The sequence below is a fragment of the Crocuta crocuta genome, unplaced genomic scaffold, assembly GCF_008692635.1.
Source record: "Crocuta crocuta isolate KB4526 unplaced genomic scaffold, BGI_CrCroc_1.0 scaffold132, whole genome shotgun sequence".
NCBI classification, from domain to species: domain Eukaryota; kingdom Metazoa; phylum Chordata; class Mammalia; order Carnivora; family Hyaenidae; genus Crocuta; species Crocuta crocuta.
In genome coordinates, this window is record NW_027528611.1 from 3,525,987 (window position 1) to 3,552,142 (window position 26,156).

At 52.0% G+C, this 26,156-nt stretch overlaps 1 protein-coding gene across 5 annotated transcripts in view; it reads right to left on the minus strand.

Annotated features, from left to right (window-relative positions):
• The window catches only part of ANKS1A (ankyrin repeat and sterile alpha motif domain containing 1A), a 97,262-nt gene that overhangs the window by 21,114 nt on the left and 49,992 nt on the right, over positions 1–26,156 (minus strand). For all 5 annotated transcript variants that reach the window (XM_077754926.1, XM_077754925.1, XM_077754924.1 and 2 more), the window contains exons 9-10: positions 11,119–11,185; positions 5,830–5,936 (exon numbers count right to left, since the gene is read on the minus strand). In XM_077754926.1, the coding sequence (XP_077611052.1) occupies positions 5,830–5,936; positions 11,119–11,185 (174 nt within the window). The remainder of the gene's footprint in view (positions 1–5,829; positions 5,937–11,118; positions 11,186–26,156) is intronic.

The window sequence follows — 26,156 nt, forward strand, 5'->3', positions numbered from 1 at the left end:
GTGACAAAGGCAACCAGTTCTACAGAAGATGAGGACGAAGCACACGCGTTACCGAGTTCCGCTCCTGAAGCCAGAGGCCCTCTCCACCTGTCAATTTCAGAAGGGCCCTCAAGGCCGGCGCAATGGCACAAACGTCGGGGGACTCAGCCTCCCAATTTCATGGAAACAACACCCCTATGAGCCCAGTCCTTCCCAGCAGGTTCTCGGTGTTCCCATTCTCTCCGCACCAGGCACAGCACCCTTCCATCCATCTGCGGCCTGTTGCCCCTGAACGTCCGCATTTCTGAGCCTTATGTGAGGGCAAGGTGCTTCATTCATCCTCCACATCAACAGCAAGGCCCAAGTCAGCCTGGAGTCACAGGGCTCGGTCCCGGGACCATCCAGCACAAGCTTTACACCGTGGATCTGAGGACGAGGCCAACCGCTCCCCGCAGAGCAGGGCTGCCGCTTGGCCCCCACTGCATAGAAAATGCCGCCTTGCTGCCTTACGTTCTTACATTCGTGGTGGTGGGTCTCAGTCCCTGTTACGTGTCACCACGGGAGCACAGCTTATGCCCTCATGAAGTAAGCAGTCAAATGAGAGGCCACGTGACAGGGGGACCTCCGGTGGGTGCAGAACAAGCTGCCCAACATCTTAGGAGGCCAGCCTAGCTCACTGGCTCCCAGGCCTCTTCTTTGGGGGGGACGCACCGAGCACGGGGCCCAGACAGACACAGCCTGTTTCTGGGCAGGCAGGTGTGGGGACTAGAGTGGGAGATGGGGGCACTGCTCCGGGCCCAGGAGACCCACTTCTAGTCACAGCCCAGCTGTCTGCCTGAGGAGCAACATCGGGCAAATAGCTTAATCCATTCAGTGTGGTGTCTGTGGGTCCGAGAGTCCACTGGGGGGCTTCAGGGATGCCTGGGGACCCCTGAACTTTGACATGTGGTGTGTGAGGAGGTCTGTGCCTCTGACAGAGGCACATGGGCCTCCCAGACCCTGTCCCCTAGGCCTCACTTCCTGCACAGGCACACTGGTGGGGCTAGGATGCGGGGACACTGGGACGCTCTGAGGCGCCGGCACAGAGCCCTGCTGCCGCTCACACTGAGATGCCCGCAGTCACATGCTACAGGACAGGAGCTGCTGGCTGGACCAACTCCATCTTAACGTGTCGTCAGTTCATTTCACAGACATGGAAATAGTTCTAGTTTCTCCCACTGTAAAGGGGCCTGGAGAAGGACAGAGCACACAAGGCGGGGGGGTGTCACCCCTACCCCGAAGAACGCCACATCACCTCACAGGGAGAAAGGAAGAGGGAGAGCAACCGAGTGCGTAGCCTGGCAAGAGGCCCAAATTGAGGCAAAAGGGCCCAGCAGAGACAAGGAAGCATCTGGTGGCACATCAGTCAACCCCTGGGACCTCGCCTGAGGAGTTAAGTGATCACAGAACCGAGTCAGTCCAGGAGGCAGGATCCACACTGTCTGAGAGCATTCCTTTCAGAGCCTGGCTCCACTGACCTTCCAAGGCCCCTAGTTGAGGACAACCTCCCTTTCAGGCCCTGCCTCACACTGGGGCATGGAGAATTCTGACAGAGCAGCCAGCAGTTAGAGCGCTACGTGGGGAGAAGAGGGGGCTAGGGCAAGTGGACGGAAGTCGAGGCAGGGAGGCTTCTGGACAGCAGTGCCACGGCACCTCTGCCCAGGCCCAAAGAGACCCCTTGAAGCCTGAGAGGGAAGAAGGCAGAGGGAGGGAGCTTGGAAGCCAGGGCAGGAACCCAGGCATGGCCCCACGGGGCGGAAAGCAGGCCTCCGGGGCTGAAGAGTGAGGAGCTAATCCGGGCAGCACACAGGAAGAGAGGCTCCGGGGTCTGGGGACCGGGCTAGAAACTTCCCGGAGGCCAGTAAAGAATGACCTCCTCCCCAAGCCTATGGCTTTCAGCTCCCTGAGGGCTCGCTCCTCGTCACCTGTCATCCCTCCCCGACACACAGGAACACGCTGGCCTGGGCTCAGAAACAGACAAGAAAACAGCAGGAGCCTATCTGCGTGTGATGGAAGCCTGTGGAGAAATAAATTGACGGGAGGAGCAAGAGGCCTCGCTGACGGTGCTGACTGCAAGAGGTGACGGGCTCGTGGTTCAGTCTGGGTCTAACCCATCCTTAGCTGGCTGCCAGACTCATTTCCATTTTCCGTTTGTCTGTCACCCAGAACGCACCCACACTCCAGCATGCCCGCCATATAAGGTGCACCTCAACTCCAGGGCCTCCCTGCCTGATGAGGGGCACAACCAGATGGCCCCCCACAGGGTGGCTGTCCAGGCCCCTCACAGCTGAGCCCAGGGCGTGGCCTGCCCTTCCCAGCATCACTTCACTGGCCTCCTTACTGCAGATGTCTCAGGCCCCACACTTGCCTCCCTCTGCCTGTGTCTCTCCAAGCCCCACAGCCTCTACAAACCCTCAGATGGCAAGTGCAACCCAGAAGTGAAAGTTGGGCCACAGCTGCGGGTAGCATCCTGGCCCTGCCACTTGCTGGCGGTGTCTCCAGCCTCTGGGCCTCACGGCCCCACGTGAGCCCCGGCCAGCTTAGTGCCGACTCTGGGCCCACAGGTCTGCCTCCCCCATGCTCCCACAGCACTCACGCGCCTCACCACAGTACTCAGCACTTGGCTGCTGTGTTGTTTTCATTGCCTTATGTGCCTTGTTTTCCCAGCTGGACCATCAAGTTCTCGAAGACACCTGCATTATTTGCTTTTCTGGTTGCAGATCCATGTGTTGTAGGAAAAGTAGAAAATCTCTTATGTTCCAAAGAAGAGAGTAAAGCCACCCACAACCCTCCTCGGATAACCACGCAAAAACGTTCTGGCTCATTCCCTTGCATCTCTTGGGCAGAGATGTTTTCTTTTTTGGAAAAATCATGATCATGTTGTATATGGACTTTTGTGTCTTGATTCCTTCACTCAACACTGCAAGGTGAACGTTTCCCCATGTCCAACATTCTTTAAGAAAATTCTAAAGAAAAAACATTTCTTTAATCCCGCCTAACACTCCAGTATGTGGAGCACCGTCACTGACTCAACTGCCGCCTCTGAGAAGGGAGGTCAGGCTCTCGGTCCCCAGACATGGAGACTTGTCCCAGGCTGCCCAGAACTTCCAACTCCCCTATCACCAACGACCTTCCTTCTGTGATTAAATGCATTTCCTCCCTTCTCCTAAGAAAGCCCGTTTCCTGGGGACAAGGCTTACGGTGAAAAATGGAACCGGCTGTGATGAGTGAGCCAGTGTGGTGGGCTGGCTGGCAGATTCCGGGGCCCTGTCTCCCAAGGGTCTAGTGTCAGCCCCTACTGCCCTGGCCCTGACCCTGCCAAATCAAAGGCCCTTTCTACCAGCAGGCAACAGAGTCTGAGTAAAGTTCAAGGTGCAGTGCTTACCCAGCTCAGTCACCACAGCATAGGAGGAACAGCTCAGAGTGAGAGGATGCTGGACCCAGACAAGACAAGAGCCTCGAGGCCATGACAGAAAGTCTCCAATTTTCTAAAGGGCTTAAGTGTGTTCTCTGTGGCCCAGAAGGTAAAATGAGCAAATGCAAAGAATGAGTGGCTACTACTTTATAAGGTGGTGAATTCCCTGTCGCTGCCAAGTATCACGGCCAAGGTTGTCTGGAAGGGAAGGCACAGATGATGAGACCATCATCATGGCCGCCCACCCCGAGGGGGAGCTGTAGGACCCTGTCACAGAGAAATTCTACAGCGGTGCCTGCTCTGGCAAACACGCTTAGTGTCCAGATGTTCCTCCTACATCGAGAGCCTGGCTGCCTGGAAGCTACTTGTGCACCTTGCAGAAGTCTCCAGGGCACTTCAGAATGAAGAAAAACATGTGCAACCTACCAAACACCAGACTACGTGTAGACATGCCACAGCTAATGTGACAGAAATTATACCATATGCAACGAGAGAATGTTTCTCAATAAAAATGCCCCCTTTCTTGCATTTTTTTCCCCTTTTTTTCTGGTTGCTAAAACAATCAGCCTTACAGGCCATCTGGCAATTTACATGCAATTGCCCAGGCTGCTCCGCACAGCTCCTTGGGCCACACAAGTTATGTGAAGTAACATGCCCAACTGTGGTGCGATCAGCATTCCTTCCCGTACGCCTGCCAGCGCCCTGCTGGGACCGAGACGGCAGCAATGAGGGACGGCTCGTACCCAGAGCAACCAGATGGGCCTGGGGGGTCCTGGGAACACCGAGCTGCTGGCCTCCCGCCGTGAGTGTCCTTTCCCCCAAAAATAGAGACATGTTCCAGCAGGGGCCCTGCACCCTCTGGCACGGACATTTGGCTCAGGGCCAGGTTTACCAAGATGCCCACCTAGCTACTTTCTGGGTGCGAGCACAGGGAGGGGCAGCGAAGCAGTTCTAAAGGAGTCTTGACGTTCAAGAGTTGGGAACCTTACCCCTTGCAAAAGTAGCAGAAGGAGGGGCGAGAAGTTAAGAGCTCAGCCTCTAAAATACTGAAGCACAGGGAAGGGACCCAAGTCTACAGCCCCTCTCCCTTGCCTGCCTGACGGCTGGTCTGGTGAAGAGGGTATGCTTGGGGAGTGGAGGGTCCCTCCACACTCAGCAACAGGGGCCAACTGCCCCAGCTCACTGGCTGAACAACCACCTCTACTCTGAGTTTGTCGGCCTTCCCCCAGGAACGTGGTAAGTCGGGGTTAGGTTATAAGAGCCATAAATATACTGTTTAATGTAAGAAAGAAAAAATTTTGCTATTTAAAAACCCAAGACTTTTAAAAGCTGAAAAGCAATAGCTGGTTTTGGAAGGTGGCTTACTGCAGACTTTACTGCCTGCCCTGGAGGGGGAGGGTGGCCCAGGTGAGGTGAGCCTGTCCCAGACAGGGTCCCTCCCGGCAGCCCCAGGCTAGCATCCCCTGCAGGTGGCTATTCGTTAGGCACCAAGTGCAGCCTCGTCAGTGGGACCTACACAGGAGATGGGAGGTCTGGGCTGCCTGACTCCCACCCCTTTACCTCACCCTCTGCTGGAGACGCTTCCAGGAGAGGAATGCTCATGGGTGCCTGAGCCACCTTCTGGACTGACAGAAGAAGCACTGGAGCCTAAGCTTAGGGCCCCAGCCAGGCCTCTATCCCACAGGGAACCTGAGGAAAGACACTGGGTTTTCCTTTTTCTTTAACACTGTGTTTTATAAGACACCACAAAATTATACCTCAGAAAAGCAATCAATCCTTCCAACCACCAGTTCAGCCTCTCCTCTGGGCCGTCCCTGAGGTCATGAGTCCAGGAGGCTACAAAGCCACATGCCCACCCTAGCCACTCGGCCTGGGCTGGGCAGGGACGAGGCCTCCATGCAGGGCAAAGCTCCTTGCTTCTACTACCTGCTGGATGGCCCCATTCTGGGGAATAAAGGAAACTTGTGGTACCCCACAGAGACAGGATAGAAAGTCACCACAGGGGACCCGGCTCTCCTGTCCACCAAAACTCCCAGGGTCTGACCCAGAACGAGATGGTCTTGAGGCCTCAGTGCACAGCATATGGTCTGAGGTCTGAGAGGCAGACCAGCGAGGGGCAAAGGTCTGCGGTCAGGGACCCTGCCTCGTGGGACGCGGACTTGCATAGAGCTCTCCCTACAGAACCGTTCCTGGGAGCAGAGTGGAGGGGGATGGAGCTTAGAAAGAAGGCACACGGCACAGGGCCGATTTCCTGGACGTCCGAGTCACTTCCTTCGGTGCTTCGCTGGGACATGCGGCTACGTACTGTCTCGCACTCCAGCAGGGTCCACAGGAGACCAGGTAGGCGCGTCTCGGCAGAGCTGCACCCGCCCCCGAGGAGGCCTGCGGCCACTTACCAGGAAGCGGACATCGTCAAAGCCATTCAGAAGCAACTTGCTCTCATACTGCTGCAGCCCAACGGCCTCCAGCCACTCCCCGACGCTCTGCTCCAGCGTCTGTGAACCTGACGAGAGAGGAATCGGCAGACGCTTGAAAAGGGAAAACCCGTTAAGGCGGTAGCAGCGGCACTCAGAGGAAGACAGATGGCACTGCCACATCATGGTCATTACCATAAAGCAGCCAGACTATGTACAAGAGACCAGAGAGAGCAGAGGGCCCGCAGCTCCTCTTCAGGGTGCAGGCCGAGGGCAGGCGGGCCCGGGCCGCGCACACACACACCCACCCCCGCAAGTCTGAGCCACTCCAGGGCCGCCGTGGCACAGGCACGGTCTCCGCCCACAGGTTGGGGGGACTCCTCGTCAGCGTTCACACTGAGGCATTTCAGGAAGTCTGCTGCCACGGGCACTAGAGGGGCCGGGGGCTCCTCACATCCATGCAACTCCTGGAGCCCCCGCGGGGCTGTGGGCGAGGGACCAGTCCTGTGACCTTGCAGCACAAACCGGTCAGGAGAGAGCACGCGTCTTCATGCAGCTGAGGGGCACAGGCACACAGCAAGAGCTCCGGGGGCGAAGCGGCGGTGGCTGCTCACGGGCATTCAGCACATGCAACACAAGCAGCACAGAACTCGGCAGGGGGACAAAAGGGACTTTTACTTGTTTTCCCCCAGCAGTCCCGGAATAAGCAAACCATGGCCACCAGCCCTTTGTGCTCAGAGGCTCAAGGCAGTGGGACCGAGTGCGGCGCACAGGCTGGGGGCCCTGGGGATCGGGCTCAGGTGTGGCTCTGCTGTGACGGCGACATTGCACTCCTCCGGGCTGCGCGGCCAGCGGGGCCAGGAGCCCAGTCCACAGCTAGACCCTGGCTGCCGGCGAGCGGGGTGTCTCCCGCACCAGGGTGCGGTCCGAAGGGCTGCCTTCCCTGGCCGGGCTCTCTTGCCGGGGCTGGGTGTTCATTTTCCTCTTCTGATAGTGGCTGTTCCTGTGACTCGCCTGCCTGCTCAGGTGGAAAGCAGGCAGGCAGATCCAGTTCTTGGCTAGAGACAACAAACCCAACCCGATGAAAGAAAAGGGAAAAGGGAAGTGGTCCTCTGTCAGCTGAGCTGTGGCGGCTTAAGTCTATTCACGTTCGGCGCTGTTCTCTCTCTGGCTGAGCGATAGGGACAGCGACTCTCTTCCCGGGGTCTCCTGATCCTGACGTCCTCCTCCGAGAGCCAGCAGGGCAGGGACGACATGTATCTGCTCTGCTCCTCAGGCCGGACAGGGGGGCGGGGCGGGGAGGAACAGAGTTCAGCCCTCCCTGCAGACCTGAGCGCCTAGCCCCCACCTACTTCTCTGGTTCTCATGGGCAAGACCAGATGATAGAAGAAGGAAAAAAAGAGAAAGGGAAGAAAAAGAAGAACCAACTACAAAGACGTCACCTCCAGAGAACTCCTGACACGGTGAAAGTCATTCTCTTGTTCTCGGCACTTTCTGCCCTTCAAGGCAGGCCAAGGCCAAGTGGCTCGGTTATCTGGGAGCCCCTGGTGACCCGCTGTCCAAGGCTCCCCCTCCTCTGTCCTCTGCAGAGCAGCTGGTGGTCAGGATCTGGTAGCCTCCCGACGCACGCTGCAGCCGCACTCTGAGATGCCGGGTCCCCTGGCCTTGACTGGGGCTGGCTGCTCCAGAGAAGCTAGGCGGCGGGCTCTTGTATGCCCACGAAGTCAAGTGTCCCTGGCTGCTGATTCATTCCTGCTTGTAATCCCCCAGCCGGGCAGCTGTGGTCCCGCCTGCTGCCGGTGGATGTGTGCTCGCAGAACCGCAGCAGAGTGCTTTGTCTGGAGGCTCCCAGGCTCCACGCTGCCTGCTGCCGGCCCCACAGCCCTCGCTCGCTCTCATGTCTGGCCCTCCCCCTCTCCCCTCCCCACCCTCCTCCCTTCCACGCTCAGGAAAATACATCAAGGAGCGGACATCGGAGCAGACGCTGCTGCTGCTGCTGCCGAGGGAGAAGGACACAGCAGCACAAGCATCACAGCAAAATGACAGGCTCCCCGGCATCCCATGTCACACATGCGTCTGAAAGGTGGAGACGGGGAGACTCTACCTGCAGCTCGAGGGGCTGGAAACAGCTTATTAAGGAGAGAAGGCACATTCCTATAGTTTTGGCCAACAGACAAAACTGTCTGTCTCAGACAGCCAGAGAAGGGGACAGAGGAACGTGTCTACCGCCCTTAGGGCATAGCCCACAGGTTAAGTGACCCCCTGCTCACCAAGTAAGAAAGATTGTGCCTCTATGCCAAGAGGATAAGCCATGGGGCGTCACAAAAACAGGTGACCAAATAAAGACGTTATACCTAATATTCCTCAGGTGAGCAGACACATTCAGCAACTTGGGCCTGCCGGAGCCCAGGAGAGAAGCACCAGGCCCAGAGCAGGCCCCTCACAATCTAGATGAGGAGGAGATGGGAGGGAAGGCACCAAAGAAAGGGGGGGGGGGGCAGGACCAAACCCCAAGTACAGCCATGAAGAAAGAAGAGGTCATATGTAGAGACAAAGACCCAGGGACCACATGCACCCTCTAAACATGCTGGGGGTACCAATAGCTCAACAGGCTGTAGATGGTCCTGGCGAAGAAGGGGCTGTGTGTGCAGGGAGATCAGGCACCAGAAGGAGCCTGCACTGAATGGCTACTCAACAGCTAAAGCAGCTGGCTTTAGCAAAAGAAAGCAAGTGATCTCTTCCGCTCCACAGACAGGCCTTTGTGGAAAGCAGCCAGTGGCCGGGGCCAGTGGGAAGGCTTCCCCTCCCTGATTCCTTACAGCAGAATGGGTCGTGAAAGCAGTCTGCGGGGGATTCGGGTAACCAGCTCCAGCGCGGGCAGCTCAGGGTCCTAAGGCCCAAGACAAGAGTAAGACTCCAATTCCACCTAGGGTCTCGCCCTATAGAACACGATCCTTTGCGAAACCAGTCACACTGAGCAATCCCATGCTTTAGTTAACAGCTGCCTGCTGGGAGGCCTGCTCCTCCTCCCTGGCTGGCAACCCCAGAGCCCGAGTCTCCCCCAGATCCAGAAACCTATGGACAATCTGAACCCTGCAACTGACCATTCAAAATGAGGAAGAGCTTTGCTCTGGGTTGAGCTGAAGGCTGGTGCTCCCTGGGGTCCTTGGGAAAGCCCTATCCTGACCTGTGAGACAGAAGACAGAGTTCATGGGCAGACCCGTGCTTCATGGCCTGGCAGCAGGGCAGACACGGGGGGCTGCGACTCTGTAGCACGGGTGGATGCATCCTCTGTTTAGGTGACCTTTCTCGTGTGCCCACCCTGGACTGCCCTACACTGCCATATGGAAGAGGGCTCAACGCAGTGGTGCTAAAACAGGGCTGTGTGGTCGGGACCCAGCGACCCAGGGGGGAAGCCAGACCAACTCTCACCACTCACACGGGTCCGTGGGGGTAAGAACTAGTGGGTGGGACCACCAGGGCAAAGAAGGAGATCTGTGTCATCACCTCCAAAGAGAAGGGCTCTTGCAGAAATGTGTTTTCCAGGGGGTGCGGCCACATCTCCTGATTTATCAAAGTCAAGAGGTATCAGCATGCTTCTGACCCAGACTCTCGAGCACGTGCATTCGTTGGACACAGAGGGGTGCAGGCAAGCAGAGAGCTGCTTCAACCGAACTGACTGCTATCGATCCCCTTCCTAGCTGTCCCTAAAGCTCGGTTTTGGGAAAGTGTAATGGTGTTTGTCTCAGTACTGAACACCTACTCCTAATGAACACTTGACTCCTGACGGAGCCTGCACACGACAGCACGTGGAGACAGAGCCACAAACGCTGAGCCAGAAGAGCCACCTCTGCAGACTCCACTGCAACCCAAAACTGAGGAGGACGGGCCGCACCCAGCCGGGCCCTCTCTGCTAGAAGCCGGGGAAACAAGGCCACTGGACGGAGGTGGCTCCAGGAACCCACTGGAAGAGTGGTGGAGGAGACAGCAGATGACTCTCCTCCCTAGGTTTTTTGATACGAGAAAGTATTTTATGGACAGAAAAGAGCGTATCTACCATTTACCTCTTCTGCTCTAGTATCTGAAAACATTAGTCATTCCCAACAAACCTATGAGGTAGGTACTATTATCCAAATGTAGCTAGGGAAGTGGGGGCCCAGAGAGATTAATGGACTTGCCCAACACCCGTATGCATCCAGAAGCAGAATTTGAACCCAGGGTTGAGGTTCCAGAGCCCATGCGATTTCCATAAGCACCACGGCATCAGCAGCTCCTTTCTCCCCGACGTGCACACTTGTCCCCATCCATCAGACTCTCTCACAGGGCCAGAGGAACCAGAGGTGTCACTTGGGCTAAGAGGCCAGTCCTGCCCACGGCCTCCTGAATGAGCAAGGAAGCCCTTCCCCTTCCCTTCAGTCGGAGAAGCGTTTCCTCAGCGTTTCCTCAGTGACTGGGAGAGGCCAGGCCCCAGCGAGCTGACTCAGCCTGGATGCTCTGGTCACAGAGAGGGGGTGCAGGTGCTGGGGGATGGGATGTGAGATGTGCGCGAGCTAAGAGGCACCTTGAGAAATGTCACGTCACCTGAGAAAGTAATACAACCTTGATTCTATTATCAAGGCAAATGCCCTCTCAAGCTCCCTGCTACAAACAAAGGAAATCGAGGCAGCCCTCACCCCTAGGGCTTTGAAAAGAAAAGAATGTCCAGGGTAGCAGTTGAGCCAGAGTAAAAATGAGTGGCTAAGTAATGGAAAAATGCAGAAACAGACACAAGGAGGAACCGCAAAGCCCACCCTTCCAGTTGATGCGGGCAAACAGTCTGAGACCACTGATCCAACAATGCTCTGCCACCACCACGGAGCAGCCGGATGAGAGCCACCTTCTCACGGGGAGTTAGCGCCAGAGTGGCCTGGGAAGCTGGACAGACTAACGCTGAGGTGTACTCCAACTTAAACCAATCAGGGAAAACCTACACTTACAAAAATAATTATGAACAAGTGACAGCTGTTAACTTAAAAAAACCAAAAAACACCAACTTCCTAATAGCTGGCCTAAAATGCAATTTCCCCTCCAATACATAAAAAGAGTCCTAGCCCTACAATAACAGCTAGATGGGCCATATAGGTACATGTCTGAATTGCAGGAGTATGACGCGGGCACAGGCTGACTTCTCTCACCCACCAAATGTCTGGCCTCTGGGTCAGAGGAAAAGCCTGGGCCAGAAAGGAGCCAAGGGTCTGTATTCCATGGGAAAGTGGCTGCTTGGTACGATACCTGAGATCTTCTGCTGTTCCTGAGAAAAGTCAATCCCTTCTCCAATAGAGCTCATGATTTTCTCAATCTGAAACGGAAAAAAGAGGAACAGAAAGGAGAGGCGGTCAGGCACCAGTTAAACATTACCAGCTCACCATCAGTGCACAGGGCGGGGGCGGGGGGGGGGGGCGCCTCCAGGTCTCTTCCAGATGATTCCAAGGTCCAAGCACCAACCTGCGAGGGATCAGAACTCTTTGCTGCTTGTACCAAGAAAGGCCCTTCTGTGGCCACAGCCCAACAGGGACTAAAGACACACTCCGAAGGGAGGGAGTGGGTAACAACCTGGGCTCAGCTGCTGGAAAAGCCAAAGAGTCTTCCCTCGAAGGCACTTATATGGCCCTCCCGCAGCACTGCCCCCAGCCCAGCAGAGATGGGACAACGGCAGGCCAGACCTGGCACATTTCACTGCTCGCACCAGAATTTAAATTCCAGGAGAGTCGTGACTTTGCCAACTTGCTTCCCTGTGACAACCTGAGTGCCTAGGGCAGTGCCTGGCAAGTCCCAGCACTCGACAGATCATTGGTGCTGCCTGACTGCCAGCTCTGAGGCGTGAGGACAATTTTTAGCACTGAGGCAAGCAGAGAACCTAACACAGGAACCTCTCAGAAATCAAAGGGAGGCAGGCCGGTAACTCTGATCAGAGGATCTTTTGCTCTCTGAAGACACAGACATGAGCCCTTCCTCGGGACCGCAGCAGAGAGCGGGCCTCCAAGCATCCCATGTCTCCAGCACTGTCCCCCATACGGACCACCTGTTCCAGCCATCTGGCTTTGGTCACCCCGAGCCAGAGCCAAGCCCCCCACTCCAGGAAACCTGGTCACGGGCAGGACAGGGAAGCAAGGAGGCAGCCACCTTCTCTTCCCCTCCTCCTCCTCTTTTGGGTTGCAGTGATAATGAGCTCATTCGTGGCTCTTTTTCCAAAAAAATTTTGTTAAGAGAACCTTTTGTACCAGGGCTTGGATGCTTTTTCCTCTAAGTGCAAGTAAGGAGCCTGGGTCTGACGATCAAAAAAAAAAAAAAAACCAAACAAACAAACCACAACAACTCTCCAGCCAGCCTCCAGCTGGCAGATGAAGACAGCACATTTGACAGCCGGCAGAAGAGCCCAGAAGAAGTCCATTCCTTCCCCCTTGCAGCCGAGAGCTATAGCTATTTTCCTCCAGCCTCAGAAAACTGCCTTTTAACATACACGGTGAACTCCATCCCTGAGCTCAGCAAAAGCCAAGGGAAACACAACACATCTGAGCTGTGGAGCAAACGGAGATGTGCCTCCGCTCAGGGGCCCCAGAGCCCAGAGGCCGGCATGGAAGCAGGCAGTGCCGCCACAGGTCTGCCCTGCCCCTTGAAGAGAATGCCTTCCTCCTTCCCTTCCTAATGCATCACTTCCTTTGGCTCCCATATATTTCAAGAATTGCCTCCTTCAACAGGCAGCTTGGTGCGAGGGAAAGACCCATGCAGACAGGAGAGCATCTTCACCCTTTCCCAGCCTCCATGCTGACTCTCCAAAAAATGGGGATGAGTCTTGCCTCCTACGAAGGGTTTCTGTGTGGATTAAAAGTAGCACTCGCACAGAGTGTCTAGCCAAAGGCCTGGCTCACAGAAGATGCCTGATAAATGGTTCGTGTGCCCTCCACTTCCCCTGTTTGCCTTAGAGCTCCAACCTAGTAAACACCTAGCTATTTTTAAAGTTGAAAAAAATGTTTTTACTTATATCTTTTTTAAAAAAATTTTTTATAAATGTCTTTATTTATTTCTAGGAGAGAGAGAGAGACAGTGTGAGCAGGGGAGGGTCAGAGAGAGAGGGAGTCACAGACTGAAACAGGCTCCAGGCTCTGAGCTGGCAGTCAGCACAGAGCCCGACGTGGGGCTCGAACCCACGAACCGCGAGATCATGACCTAAGTGAAAGTCGGACGCTTAACCGACTAAGCCACCCAGGCGCCCCTACTTATAACTTTTTGACAGGACGTACATCCACATGGTTCAAAGTTCAAAAGCTACAAAGGTTATTCAGAGGAAAGTCTCCCTGTCCCTGTCTCCCAGCTGTCTGGCTCTCCTCCCTGCAGGGAACCAGTATAACCAGTTTCTCCAGTGTGCATCTAGATCTGTTCCAGCCACATGTAAGCAAACATACGAAGATATCCCACTTCCCACACTGACACAGGCAGTCTGCATATGCTGCTCTGCATTTTGCTTTCTCAATTTAATAATACATTTTAGAGTTCTTCCCACAGTTCATAAGAACATTCCTTTTAACGGATGAGATAGGTCATCCAGTGTGTGACTAGTTAGTTAACCAGTCCCCTGGTGGTCATGTGTGTAGTTTCCAATCTTTTCTCATTCTCAACAGTGCCACGATGAACACTGTTCTACATACATGTTTGTCCACATGGCTCCTCTTGAGAGTTCTTCCAGGAACAAAATCCTGACTTAGCAGCAGGGACCCCACAGGTTGTATAATCCCAACCCCCCCCCTGCGTGTCTGAATTTGCTAAAGGCCTTCCAGAGAGGGGGCACTCGCCATCTCTCCCGGTCGTTGGCCCTATCTGCAGAAACTGCCAATTTATAACATCTGTCTTTTTACAGACTGAAATCTCCCCCCCGGCCCCCTCCCAATTTCAACCTACTGGTTTGGTTATATTCCCCTAGAGTGCCTCCTCTTCCACAGGAAAGGCTCAGGGAGGTGTGGAGACAGGCCAAGCAGCTCCCCCACTCCCAGGCTGCAATAAATGACTAAATGTCAGTGCCCAGGTCCCAGAGTCTGGGTTGTCCAGATCACAGGAGCCTCCAAGCTGGGCAAAGAGCAGGCACTCCATAGATATCTGTTGATGTTCTTTCCTTTTTCTTTTCTAGATTTACAGGAGAAAAGTAGGGTGCTCGGGATGAGAAAACTTTTTCCTGCCTGGGGGTGGGGAATGGGGTCCCTACCCTTGGAATGGCTCCACCAGGCTACAGATCTCTCTTCCAGGCCAGAGAGGGTGTATGTGGGAGAAGCATCACTGTAAAAGCCACAAGAGTAGGAATAAAGCATGTTTTACCTGCCATTTTGCCCCCTGTGGGCCTGGCTTGTGTTAAACGTACTGAATGAATGAAAGCGACGGCGGTGCGGTGGGAGGGGGGTGTTCCATTTACTTAAAGCTAGCAGAGAAAAAGCTGCTTTCCCAGGGCAGACTGTCAAGGGTGGAAAGAGCTGAAATGGAGGACAACCCCAAGGCAGCTGTAATGTTAACACAAAATCAAGTCATCTGCAGTACCTATTTCATGATCGTCATAATCCCCTCACACCCAAAGCCCCAGCTGACCCAATCAGCATCTACTGGCTGCCCAATTCAGGGGATTTTGCCAAAGGGCCTTTTGAAATCCGAGTGAACCGAGTTGGACACCCTGCTGCTTCTTTGCTCTGTTCCTTCCTTCCTGTGGGCCCCAGGAGTCACCCTCACACTGACTACAAAGGGCCAGGAACAGTCCATATTTCCACCGCCCACCCTCCGGCAGGGTATGCGAGGACACTCTCACAACTACTTCGTTGCAACTATGCGTGTCGCTGTCCTGTGAACTGTAGCATCTAAGTCAAGCTGAGAAGATTCTAGTTTATAGAGGAACTAGGAGTACTCGGCAGTTTACTGACAGCTTACAACCCAGCACCCCTTTCTGCCTTGGCGGAGACCCAGGGCTGGGACGAACATGGCAGTGAAGAGGTCCTGTTTGGGCAGAGACTGGCAAGTGTCCGCCCTGACGCCATCCATAAGCACAGAGCTGTCTGGGGCTGTGACCCTGCTCAGTGGCTGGGGAAACAGGGAGGAGTCTGGGTCTCTTCTCTTCCTGCCACATGCTCTGTGGCCCAGAACCAGCAGAGGGAGAACATGGTCATTTCAGTCTAGACAAAGAGGAGCTGTCAGGGAAAACAGATACCATTCTCATCTGTATACTTTGTGGACTTTAACCATTTAGCCTTGAGTTTAAAAACAAATCTGATTAGGCTGTTTTCTCAGAAATGTTCTACATCTCAGGGGAGAAAGTAGGCAGGTGGGATGTCATGGAAGGGCACAGTTCAATATTCTCTTTTCTATTGTTTAGGATCAGTGACATTTTGGGGGAAAGGAGGACAGTGGTCATGCTTTAATACTGCACTTCACATAAACTCTATAGGGAGCTTATATTTGGGGTTAAGGCCTGAAAATTATCAACATAATAGATACATATATTTTAAAAATGATTGAAAATATTCCATTTTCAAAATGTACTCAAGGTTATTCTATTAAAATTTTTTTTTGATATTTATTCATTTATGAGAGACAAAGTGTGAGCAGGGGAGGGGCAGAGCGAGAGGGAGACACCGAATCCGAAGCGGCTCCAGGCTCTGAGCTGTCAGCACAGAGCCCGATGCGGGGCTCAAACCCACGAACCGTGAGATCATGACCTGAGCTGAAGTCGGACACTTAACGGACTGAGCCACCCAGGAGCCCCTTGAGGTTATTTTATTTAGACTCTCCTCTCCTGCCCCCACCAAGGATATATAAAATATATTCCTCATGTGGCTGAAAACAAACAAACAAACCCCCAAACACTATAGACCCTGCTGCTCACATCTTCTGACACGTGCTTGTTTAGAACACAGGACTGTATGGTGCTGGGTGGCTCAGTCAGTTAAGAGTCTGACTCTTGAGTTCGGCTTAGGTCATGATCTCAAAGTTGTGAGATCAAGCCCCAAGTCCTGCTGGGCATGGAGCTTGCTTCAGATTCTCTCCCTCTCCCTCTGCCCCTCCCCTACTCTCTCTCTCTCTCAAAACAAAACAAAACAACAAAACAAAAAAAACCCCAGAACACCAATCATGAGTGCTCAAAGGCTGGCAATGGGAGGTGATATTCTGTATATAGACAGGTGTCCGTTCCCTATCACTATACCCTGACTTTTGGGAAAAGTCTATCAGATTACAACAGACTTTTTCACTGTATATCAGGGGTGAGGGAAGGGGAAAGACAGGTGTTGGGGGCAGAAATACTTCTGTAGGAACAGGAAGTCCACCGGAGAAACCACAAGTCTCGGTGCGACTTGGATCCAAGGCCTGTGTGAAACCTCCTTTCTGGAAAGTGGTACAAGTTAGAAGCAATGGCTGTGTTCAGGGGCTCCCATCTGTAGTCAAATATCAGAAGAGCAGTTATCAGCCTGGTCAGCACGCCCACAGGTTGGGGCCTGATGTGGAGGAACAAAGGAAAGGGATGACCTTCTTCCTATTTTCTTTTGGTGCAAATGGGAGCATGAAGGGAGAAGTTTCTGCAATTCGCCAGAATGTGGCTCTTGAGGTCAGGCATCCCCTCCGGACCCTCTTTCTGCTGCCTGGGGAGCTCCCAGCTCCCAAGGACTCCCCCACCAGTTGGAAAACACATACCAATCCCCTTGGGCCTGCACCGCTTGGTCTGGAGACCCTTTCTACCTCTCCTTCTCTGTCCCAATGCTTAACACCTTATTGGTCTGGAAACACACTCTGCCTTGTACCGTTATTTCCCCGATGAACTGTTTTAGGAGGTGTCCCTAGAGCCACTAAGGGCCAGGACCTTGTTTCATGCTGTCTCTTTTAGATCCCACATGGAGCCATGCGCAGAGCTGGCCCGCCGGCGGTGGCCAGTGACACACAAGAACAGCTACAATTTGTTAAATGCCCACACTGGGCCAGTCCCCTCATTAATACTTGTAAGAGAGGAAGTGCAGCCAATGCTTCTGGACCCCGGTCTGCCTCCTCCAAGTCCCCTGCCCTCATTCTTCTCTTTCTCCAACTTCCCTGGGCTGCTGGCACCACAACCTCACACCCTACAACTACCAGCTGGCCCTCTCCCTCAGCAATCCTGTAGAGCCTCAACTCACTGCCAAGCAAACATATCATCCGATTTTTCAGGTGAGGGAATTGGAGCTCTGCTCTGTGGGCTGACTCCCAAACTCCTGGCAGATGGCACAGCTCTCGCTTCTGCTAAGTGCCATTTGTGGCGGAGTCTGCTCCCGGGAGAGCTCGAGCTCCCTGATCCAGGGTGCCTGAGTGGCAGGCCCTCTCCTCTGGCTGAATGGCCTTGCTTGGATATTGCCCTGCATTCCTAGCAGCACGGGGCTCAGGAACTGAGCCTCAAGCACCTCCGTCTCACTGGAGGCTGTGCCCATGCCATCAGGTGACTCTGCTGATGTGCGAGTCGGCGGGCACCTCCAGCTGGGCCAGGCACCCTGAAGACTGCTGACAGCTGCACTCTGGGGCCCAGAAACCACATAAGAATTCATCACCACCTCCGTCTTAACTGCGTCTCGGCAGCAGACTCAGCCTAGAGTGGGCTTTGGATTCCACATTTGAAAAAGGGTCACTGACCAGGGTCAGGGTTATTTTTTTCCCCCCTCTCCCTCCGCCCCTGACCACATTGCACAAGGCCTCCGGAAAGACAGAGATGGATTGAAGTAAATTATTCGTCCTGATTTTCTAACCTTGTCAACTAACTGCTTTTCGGAGAGGGAGGCAGGAGAGGGTGGGGGAGGGGAGAAGAGGGCAGGGAATGAATAAATGTCTGCCAACAGACTCAAGGCCGGCCTTCGGAGGCAGAAAGGAGGCAGAGGCTGCGGTGGCAGCTACACTGACACTGAGTAACTTCTTTCCACGGAGCACACTGTCCGCGGAGGCTTAATTTGTCTCATCACAGGGGGCACACGGATTGTTGCTATATTTATCGCTGCACTCCCCCCCCTCCCCCCCCACGTTGTTACCGTCCTTCTCAATCCTCCCAGGCTGGGAGACAACAGAGCGGTTCTGTTTCACAAGTGTTTTGTACTTGTGTCACTGCCGGGCTCATGTTAAAGCCTGCAAGTGTCTGCCCCAGGCTGGACTCTGGCGGAGGGCGGGGGAGCTCAAAGTCAAAGGAGCTGCAGCTTCCCCACAGCACTTCAGTCCCCAAACCTCCCCCCTCCTTCCTCATTTTTTACCTTTCACACCCCACTTAGGTTACTGACTGGGCCTTCCCAGCCCCCCTCCCCAAAGCACCTTCCACCCCACTTCTCCCAGGGGCCCTTTCTGACCAGGGACACAATCCTGACCCACAGAGATGCGAGATGCGCATGCCTCAGAACTGGCATCTCAACAGGGGGAAGACCTTACCTAGGAAGGAGGACCTTACGTGCAAATAACACTCGCCCGTGACCTTCTCACCCTAGAACAGCCAAACATCCAGGCAAATCTTTAACTCAAAGCCTCATGAAAACCGCTGAAAGAAGAAAAAAAGTTGGGAGACCTAGATTCCAATTAACTTTATTATGGCTTGCCACCTAACTCCAGGTTATGTGCCAAATACTGGCTTTAATAAGTGGGGCAAGACTCTAGAAGATTGATGAGGATTATGTATCTGGGTTCTACTCCAACTTACGCAATCTCCTTTCTACCCAGGAGTAGGCTTATTTGGGGGCTGGGGGGTGCGGAATGAGGAGGAAGAGGAAGCCCACAGACCTGGGGGAGGCTGCAGTCCCCCAAAACCCTGGCAACCTGCTCGCTGGACCTTCCTTGGTTTTCTTTCCCTGCCACCATCACCAAGTAATCATCCTTTGCTTCCATTCTTCCACAATCTGAATGTCATTAAAGCACCCTGGCTGCACTGTTAGCCTGGCAATCGATTAAACCAGCCCACAGAAAACACTCTAAATTCCCATTCAGAACTGATGTCCTCAGCAGTGTGGCCGGGGAAAGGGTTCCACATCCATCAGCTCCTCAGATTCTGCAGGGGATTATCTGCCTCGTAATACTAGGGAGTCAGATATAAAATTCTCAGCACCAAAATACACATGCTTATGGTGTAAAAAAAAAAAAGATCATATACATTTACTACAAATACACTATCAGTATCTGTCAGCTGCCCTGAGATTTGTTGCAGCTTACCCACTCCTAATGGTCTCTGAGGTTATGAACAGGAAGTTGGATAAATGAAGTTGACAGTGTTCTCAAAATTCATTTTAAAGCACTAGTTAAAATCTTTCAGATAAGCCTGTTAAAAAACAAAATTCAACTGAGTAAATTTAAAGATCTAATTGGCTCTACTAAATGATTCATGAGTCGGTAGCATCCCTTCTAGCAAGCAGAGGGGAGCTCCGAAGACCTAGAAAGGGAAAGGTTTTCAAAGGCAGGACAAGGAAGTCAAAAACAGGAAAAAAAAAAAAAAAAAAAGGATTTTTTCAGGTGAGGTCACCTTCCCCTGGGGACAAAAGGGTCTTAGTAGGTAGATTACCTCATTTTCCTTTGAGGACTGTGACAGATTACCTTATTGGTGCTGACCAGAAAATTCCAGACTGACCTGGTGAGAGATGACCTTCTAGGGGACGTTCAAAGTGCAATTAGATTAGGTTAAATAAGCCCCAGTCTGGTGACCTGGTCTAAGGAAAGCCATTCTGGGCCTTTGTTTTTCTTTTTAACAAGCCTTACACAAAAGTGCACACAATGCACTGATTCCATGTAGATGATGTTCTAGAACAGGCGAAGCTAATCTATGGAGGTGGAAAAATTTCAGAAGAGTAGTTGCTGGGGGGAGGGGGGCAGGGGGGTAGAGCGCAGTAAGGAGTGACCAGGAAGGGGCATGAGCAAACTTCCTGAGTTTATGACAATATTCTGCATCTTGATAGGAATCTGGGTCACATAAATGTCTGTATCTGTCCTGCTCAGGGAATAGTAGACTTAAGATGTATGCATTTCATCTTGTATACATTTTACTGCCCCTCCTCTCTAAACCCTATGAACAAATATCTATCAAACTCTAGTTAATGATAGACAACATGGTTAAACTGTTTAGGGATGAAATGTATGATGACCACAAGTGACTCTGAAACCCATCCAAAAATGACCAATTTGTAAGTGGACTGAGGGATGGACGGATGGATAAGAGATAAAATAAGCAGAGTAAAATGTAATTACAGAATCTAGGCTCGAGGTGGTGGGTATATAGGTACTCACTATTCTAGTCTCTTTCAAGTTTTCTGCATGTTTGAAAATTTTCAGAATAAAATGCTGGGAAAAATACTTCTTTCGGGATCAAATCTTTCAGAGAATAGTAAATAGTAAGGTCAACACTGATTGAAGTTTCATCAATTGTAATGAACTCTGCTCAACATGCTAATAAGCAGAGACAGGCATAGGAAACAAAGAGAAAGGAATGTGGGAAAGCTGACTTCACCATTATTCCGTGTCACCAAGCTTGCGGGTGAAGGGCCCTCAGCATAGCTTTTCTGTTGTGGTGTGGCTTTCTCTATTCTGGAACCTAGGCTCACCCTGGTCTTGACAGTCTGAAAACTCAATTATCAGTGTTCCCAGGGATGAGCAAACCCTGGGAAACTGGTTTGTATTAATCCGACTCAAAAGACACTGATCCCTCCCTCAGTGACTGATTTCAGTACGGGAAGCACCACGTTAGAATACTTGGCTAATGGAATGCGTTTGTATCCTCTAGAGCCTGAAATCAATAAAATGAGATCAAATCCACCCTCAGAACACTGAAGGAACAAGGGAAATGTGGGTGGACTGTGCTGACCACTATTCCAATTATCCCTTTCCTACTTAGGGAGGCCCTCTTTCTTGAAAATCGAATTCAGGTGCTCACAGCAAGGTACACATCTACTCGGAAAGTACTTAAAAAATTTTTTTTTAATGTTTATTTTTGAAGGGGGGGAAGGGTAGAGAGAGAGGGAGACACACAATCCGAAGCAGGCTCCAAACTCCAAGCTGTCAGCACAGAGCCTGATGTGGTGTTTGAAATCATGGACCCATGAAATCATGACCTGAGCCGAAGTTGGAGGCCTAGCTTACTGAACCACTCAGGCACCCCTGGGAAAGTACTTTTTTTTTTTTTTTTAAATAGTTTATTGTCAAGTTGGTTTCCATCGGAAAGTACTTGTGATCAACGTTACCCCTCGAGCCTCCCAGGGTTGGCAGGTTCTGGGGGCTGGGTTCTGTCCATGGGGCACTCTGCAATGAGCACCAGCTCAGTGCCCTCCCTGTGGTTTGGTTCATCCTCACAAGCAGCCTGGGGGAGAGCTCGGATTCTGCCCTCTTTACAGAAGAGGAAACTAAACGTCAGAGCAGAAAAACAACGTCCATGGTCAGAGCACTAGAAATCTGTGACCCACACCCAACTCATTAGCTTTATGATTGATGACATCCAGCTTATTTAGGGCCTAGCTTCTACTCTATTAAAGCTCAGAGCACAGTTTCAAATGTGGGAACATTGAAAAGATTCTGTGAAGCGGAGAAAGGAACAAGGACTTTGGAATAAGAAACTTTCATTTAAAATACTCTTAAAAGGGAGGGGGGGAGATGGGCATGGAGGAGGGCACTTGTGGGGATAAGCACTGGGTGTTACGGAAACCAACTTGACAATAAACTATTTGTAAGAAAATAAAAAAGTTAAAAAAAATATTTTGTATTAAAAAAAAGAAGGATGAGATTTCTTTCTATCTCTCTAATCTCTTAGCAGATTGACATTAGTGCACATCACATTCTGGTTTAATGTTTATATAATAATAAAATTGTTCTATTTCTCTTCTAAAAAAAAAACTCTTAAAATTAGTTGTGGAACCTTAGACAAGTCATTTAACTTCTCTTTCAACTTCCTCTTCCATAAAGTGTGGAAAAATTCCTCCCCATGGGCTCACTGCTATGGGCAAACTACTTGACCCGTCTTCTTCAAGACCCCATCTCTTCAAAGGCAAAATGGAGACATCAACACAGGGCTGCTGTAAAGCTGTGAGACAATGCACACGGGGTCCTAGCGCTGTGTTTGATTTCTAGAGGGGCTATAATGAGGAGTTTGTTTACTAGGACCCTGGAGCAGGCTCTGTCTAAAAGATGTGGGGTCTAGGGCACCTGGGTGGCTCAGTAAGCGTCCGACTTCAGCTCAGGTCATGATCTCGCGGTCCATGAGTTCAGGCCCCTGTTGGGCTCTGTACTGACAGCTCATGGAGCCTGCTTCCTCTCCGTCTCTGTCTCTCAAAAATAAATAAATGTTTAAAAAAAAAAAAAAGACATGGGGTCTTCGTGTGATTCATCCATTCCCTGAAAGACATCGTCCCATAGGTGAAGACAAGCTTCTTGCCAGTGTAAGCACAGAAAGGGAGATTTGCTCCTTCTCCGAAGGCCGTATCTGTCTGCCCCTGTTCCTGGGAAGTTCTGGTCCCTGCCACGTCCAGGGGCCATAGCAGTAAAGTACCCAGGAGTGTTTTAAAATTCAGCCCTCGGAAAAACGAGGTTGAGCCTGAGAGTCATTTCGTTTTCACGCTGGAACCCACTGGACGCACTTGTAAGTCCTGCTTTACACTGAGAAACACCTGCGGTCCCTGCAAAAGCACAGACGCCAGGCAAACAGCTCACACAGTCTTACCCCCATGCTTGTTTCAGTTTAGAGACATTAGAAAGGGTTTGCACTCATGATTCACATTCATCCAGTTCCAAAACAAACAGAATTCTACCTAAAAAACAAGTTAATCAAAACCCAGGTTCCTTTGTTTAAAAAAAAAAAAAAAGGACAAAGCCGAGGGAAAAGGTTTCCTTCTGGCAGAAAATGTTTAGAACATGCTGTGTGAACAATGGCTCACTTCCTGGACACTCGGCTGGGGGCCGCTTCTCCATTCAGGACAAAATGTTTCATGTGAGGGGGGCGATGTCTTTCTACAAGGCAGCTCCTCGGCAAGAACACAAGAACACAGGGGTGGGGGGACCCCAACCAGAGAGCAGGACAGAGCAGAGGAAGCAGGGTCTCCACTCAGGCCTGCTCCCCTCCCCCGCAAAGGTAGAGGTGAGGGCTGGAGGCCGTGGTGCTGACCTCAGAGCCCCCCCCCCCCCCCCCGGCCTCTNAGAATGTGGAATCAGCAGGCCCATCTGCACGGGGACTGACACCCCCTCCTTCGCAAGCCCGTTAATGACCTCCACCGGCTGGACAGAGCCGCACACCATCTCTCCCCTCTGTAACCTCGTGCTCACGCTCCCCGCTGGCAGGCTTCTCTCAAACACACCAGCGGGTCTCCTGGTTCTACCCCACCGACTGTTGCGCTTACCAAGTAGTTGGGCTCATTTCCAAAACTGGCTTAAGATGGCTGTGTATTTGTTGATGAAAAAAGGGAAGTTTAATTAAACGTTACATAAATGATGAAACGAGCATAAAAAGAGCAGTCGCTGGGACAACCAAATAGATGCTTTGAAGAGACTCAGTAACAGGATTATTTTTTTACTGCCTCTGAATTAGGTGTTGTTGGAGAAATAAATGAAAAATTCTAGAAGGATTCTGTACTCACCAGTGACTAAATTCTTGCCTTTTTTAAGAAACTCAGACTAACTGCAAGTTTTAGCCAATGGTGTTTTATGGACGTGATTCGTGTAATGAAGAGGAGGGAGAAGTCCAAACCAGCATGTCAACAGCAAAGAAAAGGCCTAACTCTACATCTAACCCTGGGAGGCACACCTATTTGTTTGGGGTTAAATTAAATTGTTTGTGTTCTTTTTCTTTATTAAAATTTTTTTTTAATTTATTTTTGAGACAGAGAGGAAAAGTGCGTGGGAGCGAGCAGGGTAGGGTTAGAGGGGCAGAGAGAGGCTGACACAGGATCTGAAGCTGGGTCTGCACTGATAGTCGAAAGACCGATGCGGGGCTCGAACCCATAAACCATGAGATCATGACCTGAGCTGAAGTCAGATGCCCAACCCAGCTACCCAGGCCCCCCTCTTCATGTTCTTTTTAAAAATGACTTCCTCCTTTAACAGAGTTTTGTAATTAAGCAAACAACCCCGTCCCAAGTGCCCATGCAGAAAGCCCCTACGGGGAGCTGGCAGGAGCGCCGGATAAACACTAACCCCTGTCACAGATGCCACGCAGTAATTCACAAACAGCTAAACTACCAGAGACATAGAACCCCTCTCTGGCTACTCTTTCCTGAAAAGCCAGGTGAATCCCAGCATCCTGTCAGCCCTTCCTTCTTCCTCATTGCAGTTCCTGTTTGCACAATGCCTTAGGGTTTCACTGATCACTGCCAGGGGCCAGGGCCAACCAGCCAGGGCTGTGTGAGTTACAGATCAAAGGCATTAGCAAGTCACGGGCTTTTACATTCTATCAACTCAGAGGCTACCTCATGCCAAGTCAAATTCACAGCTGCCACTCACTCACACACAGCACTTGGTAACAGGAACTCCTCGCAGCCCAGATCTCAAGCTGGGAGCACAGAGACAGAGTCGCCAGGTTAACTAAGACCCTTCCCCTCCACGTGGTCCCCGCAGACCATGAGACAGGGAGGCAAAGCAACTGGAGTCCTCTAAGTCTCCTAGATGTGTTGTGAAGCTCATGGGGATCCACGGTCATCCTAAAGAAAAAGCCTGAGCTAGGAACTAGCTTGTGCCCTGCCCCACCCATCAAGGAGCATAAAACAAACATGGGAATGGCATTCTTATGTCCCCCAAATATACTCACGGAGGATAAGATACAAGTACACGGAGAACTGCTTTCTGGGTAGGAAAGCAGAGCCGAGACCATGGACGACAGTGCACGTGGGATGCCTGACCCTTGCCTACCTCTTATCCCACCCCACCCACCAATCTACACTGCTGCTACTCCTGAGATCCCAAGCCCGAGCCAGGCAGGCCTCTGCCTTGTCTGCAGCCCCCAGGTCTTCACCCTGTAATTTTGTCCAGAACCAGATCAAGTCACCTGTGCTCCTTCTTTCACACCGTGTGCAGCCTAACATATAAAAGTTTCTGGGGCCAGAGCAAGGCTTTATCTTTGGTCTGTCCCTCTGGCAGAATTCATATCCTACCTGAACCTCGTCTGTAAATATGGATGATGATGCCTGCTTCGCCGCACGGCATGGGGGTTAAATGCGGTAACACAGGTAGAGGGGCTGGCGCACAGCAAGCGCTGGAGAAGCACTGGCTCCCTGCCAGCACCCTTTCCGGACGGACTGCATCTAAGATCTTTGTTTGGGATCCCTGGGGCAGAGGCAGCCCGGCTGCACTATATACTAACACGAACACGATCACATACACACAGTCCAAGGACGAGCCCTGGTCCTTCCACACATGCACACCACGCCCAAGCCTCTTCTGTATTTCCCAGCGGTGCTCCTAGCAGATACTGAGCACTGGGCGGGTTCAGTCAATACCCAGTGGAAAAACACACGAAGAGCTTTTAAAGCGGTTGCATCTGATTCTCAGGGAGGGATCGGTTTAGGACACACATCTTTCTTGGATCTGAGATTCTCCCCCCAGAAGATGAAATAACCAGAGGCAAGTGCTGGTGTTCCCAGATGTATGGGCTCTTTCCATCTAAAATTCCTCCAACTGCATCCTCACTGCTCATTGCTGGGTTCCTGAGTCAACATCTATTATCAGCCCTATGCTGACCTCAACCACAAGCAACTGTTCTTTCCTTTTTAAAAAATGAAATATTTATTACATTCCGAAGAGTATATACCATAATACTATGATTTCAACACCAATAAGAAATGACCCATCTACAAGCCCACCCCCTGGTATAGGAAATAGAACACGGCCGCCAAACAGCCCATCTTTCCTAGGTCACTGCCTCCTTTGAGGCCCTTAGGCTCTTGAGTTAAATGTGATCACCCCCCTTGCTTTGCTTTGGAGTTCACCATCTACATCAGTATTCCTGAATGATTTAAGTTGCCACCTGACTTTCTTGGCCTAGAGAACAGGAGCACAACTTGATATCCTCGAATGAGCCCAATAAATTCTGGGACCAGAGCTCAGGGTCAGGTGCTCCCTCTGACTGCAGAGGGAGGAGGAGGCCGTGGAAAGGGCCCAGCATCTGAAGAAAGGGCACTGGTAAAGGGAGAGCAATGAGCCCTTGTTTCTCGCTGGGCTGGCCAAGGTCACATGTCCTTTGGGACTCCTGAGAAAAGGCCCATTCCCTAGACGGGCTGCGGCATGAAACCGCTGTGGGCTAACCTTCATGTTGAAATATACAACCACACTGGATAACCAGAAAGAACTTGGCC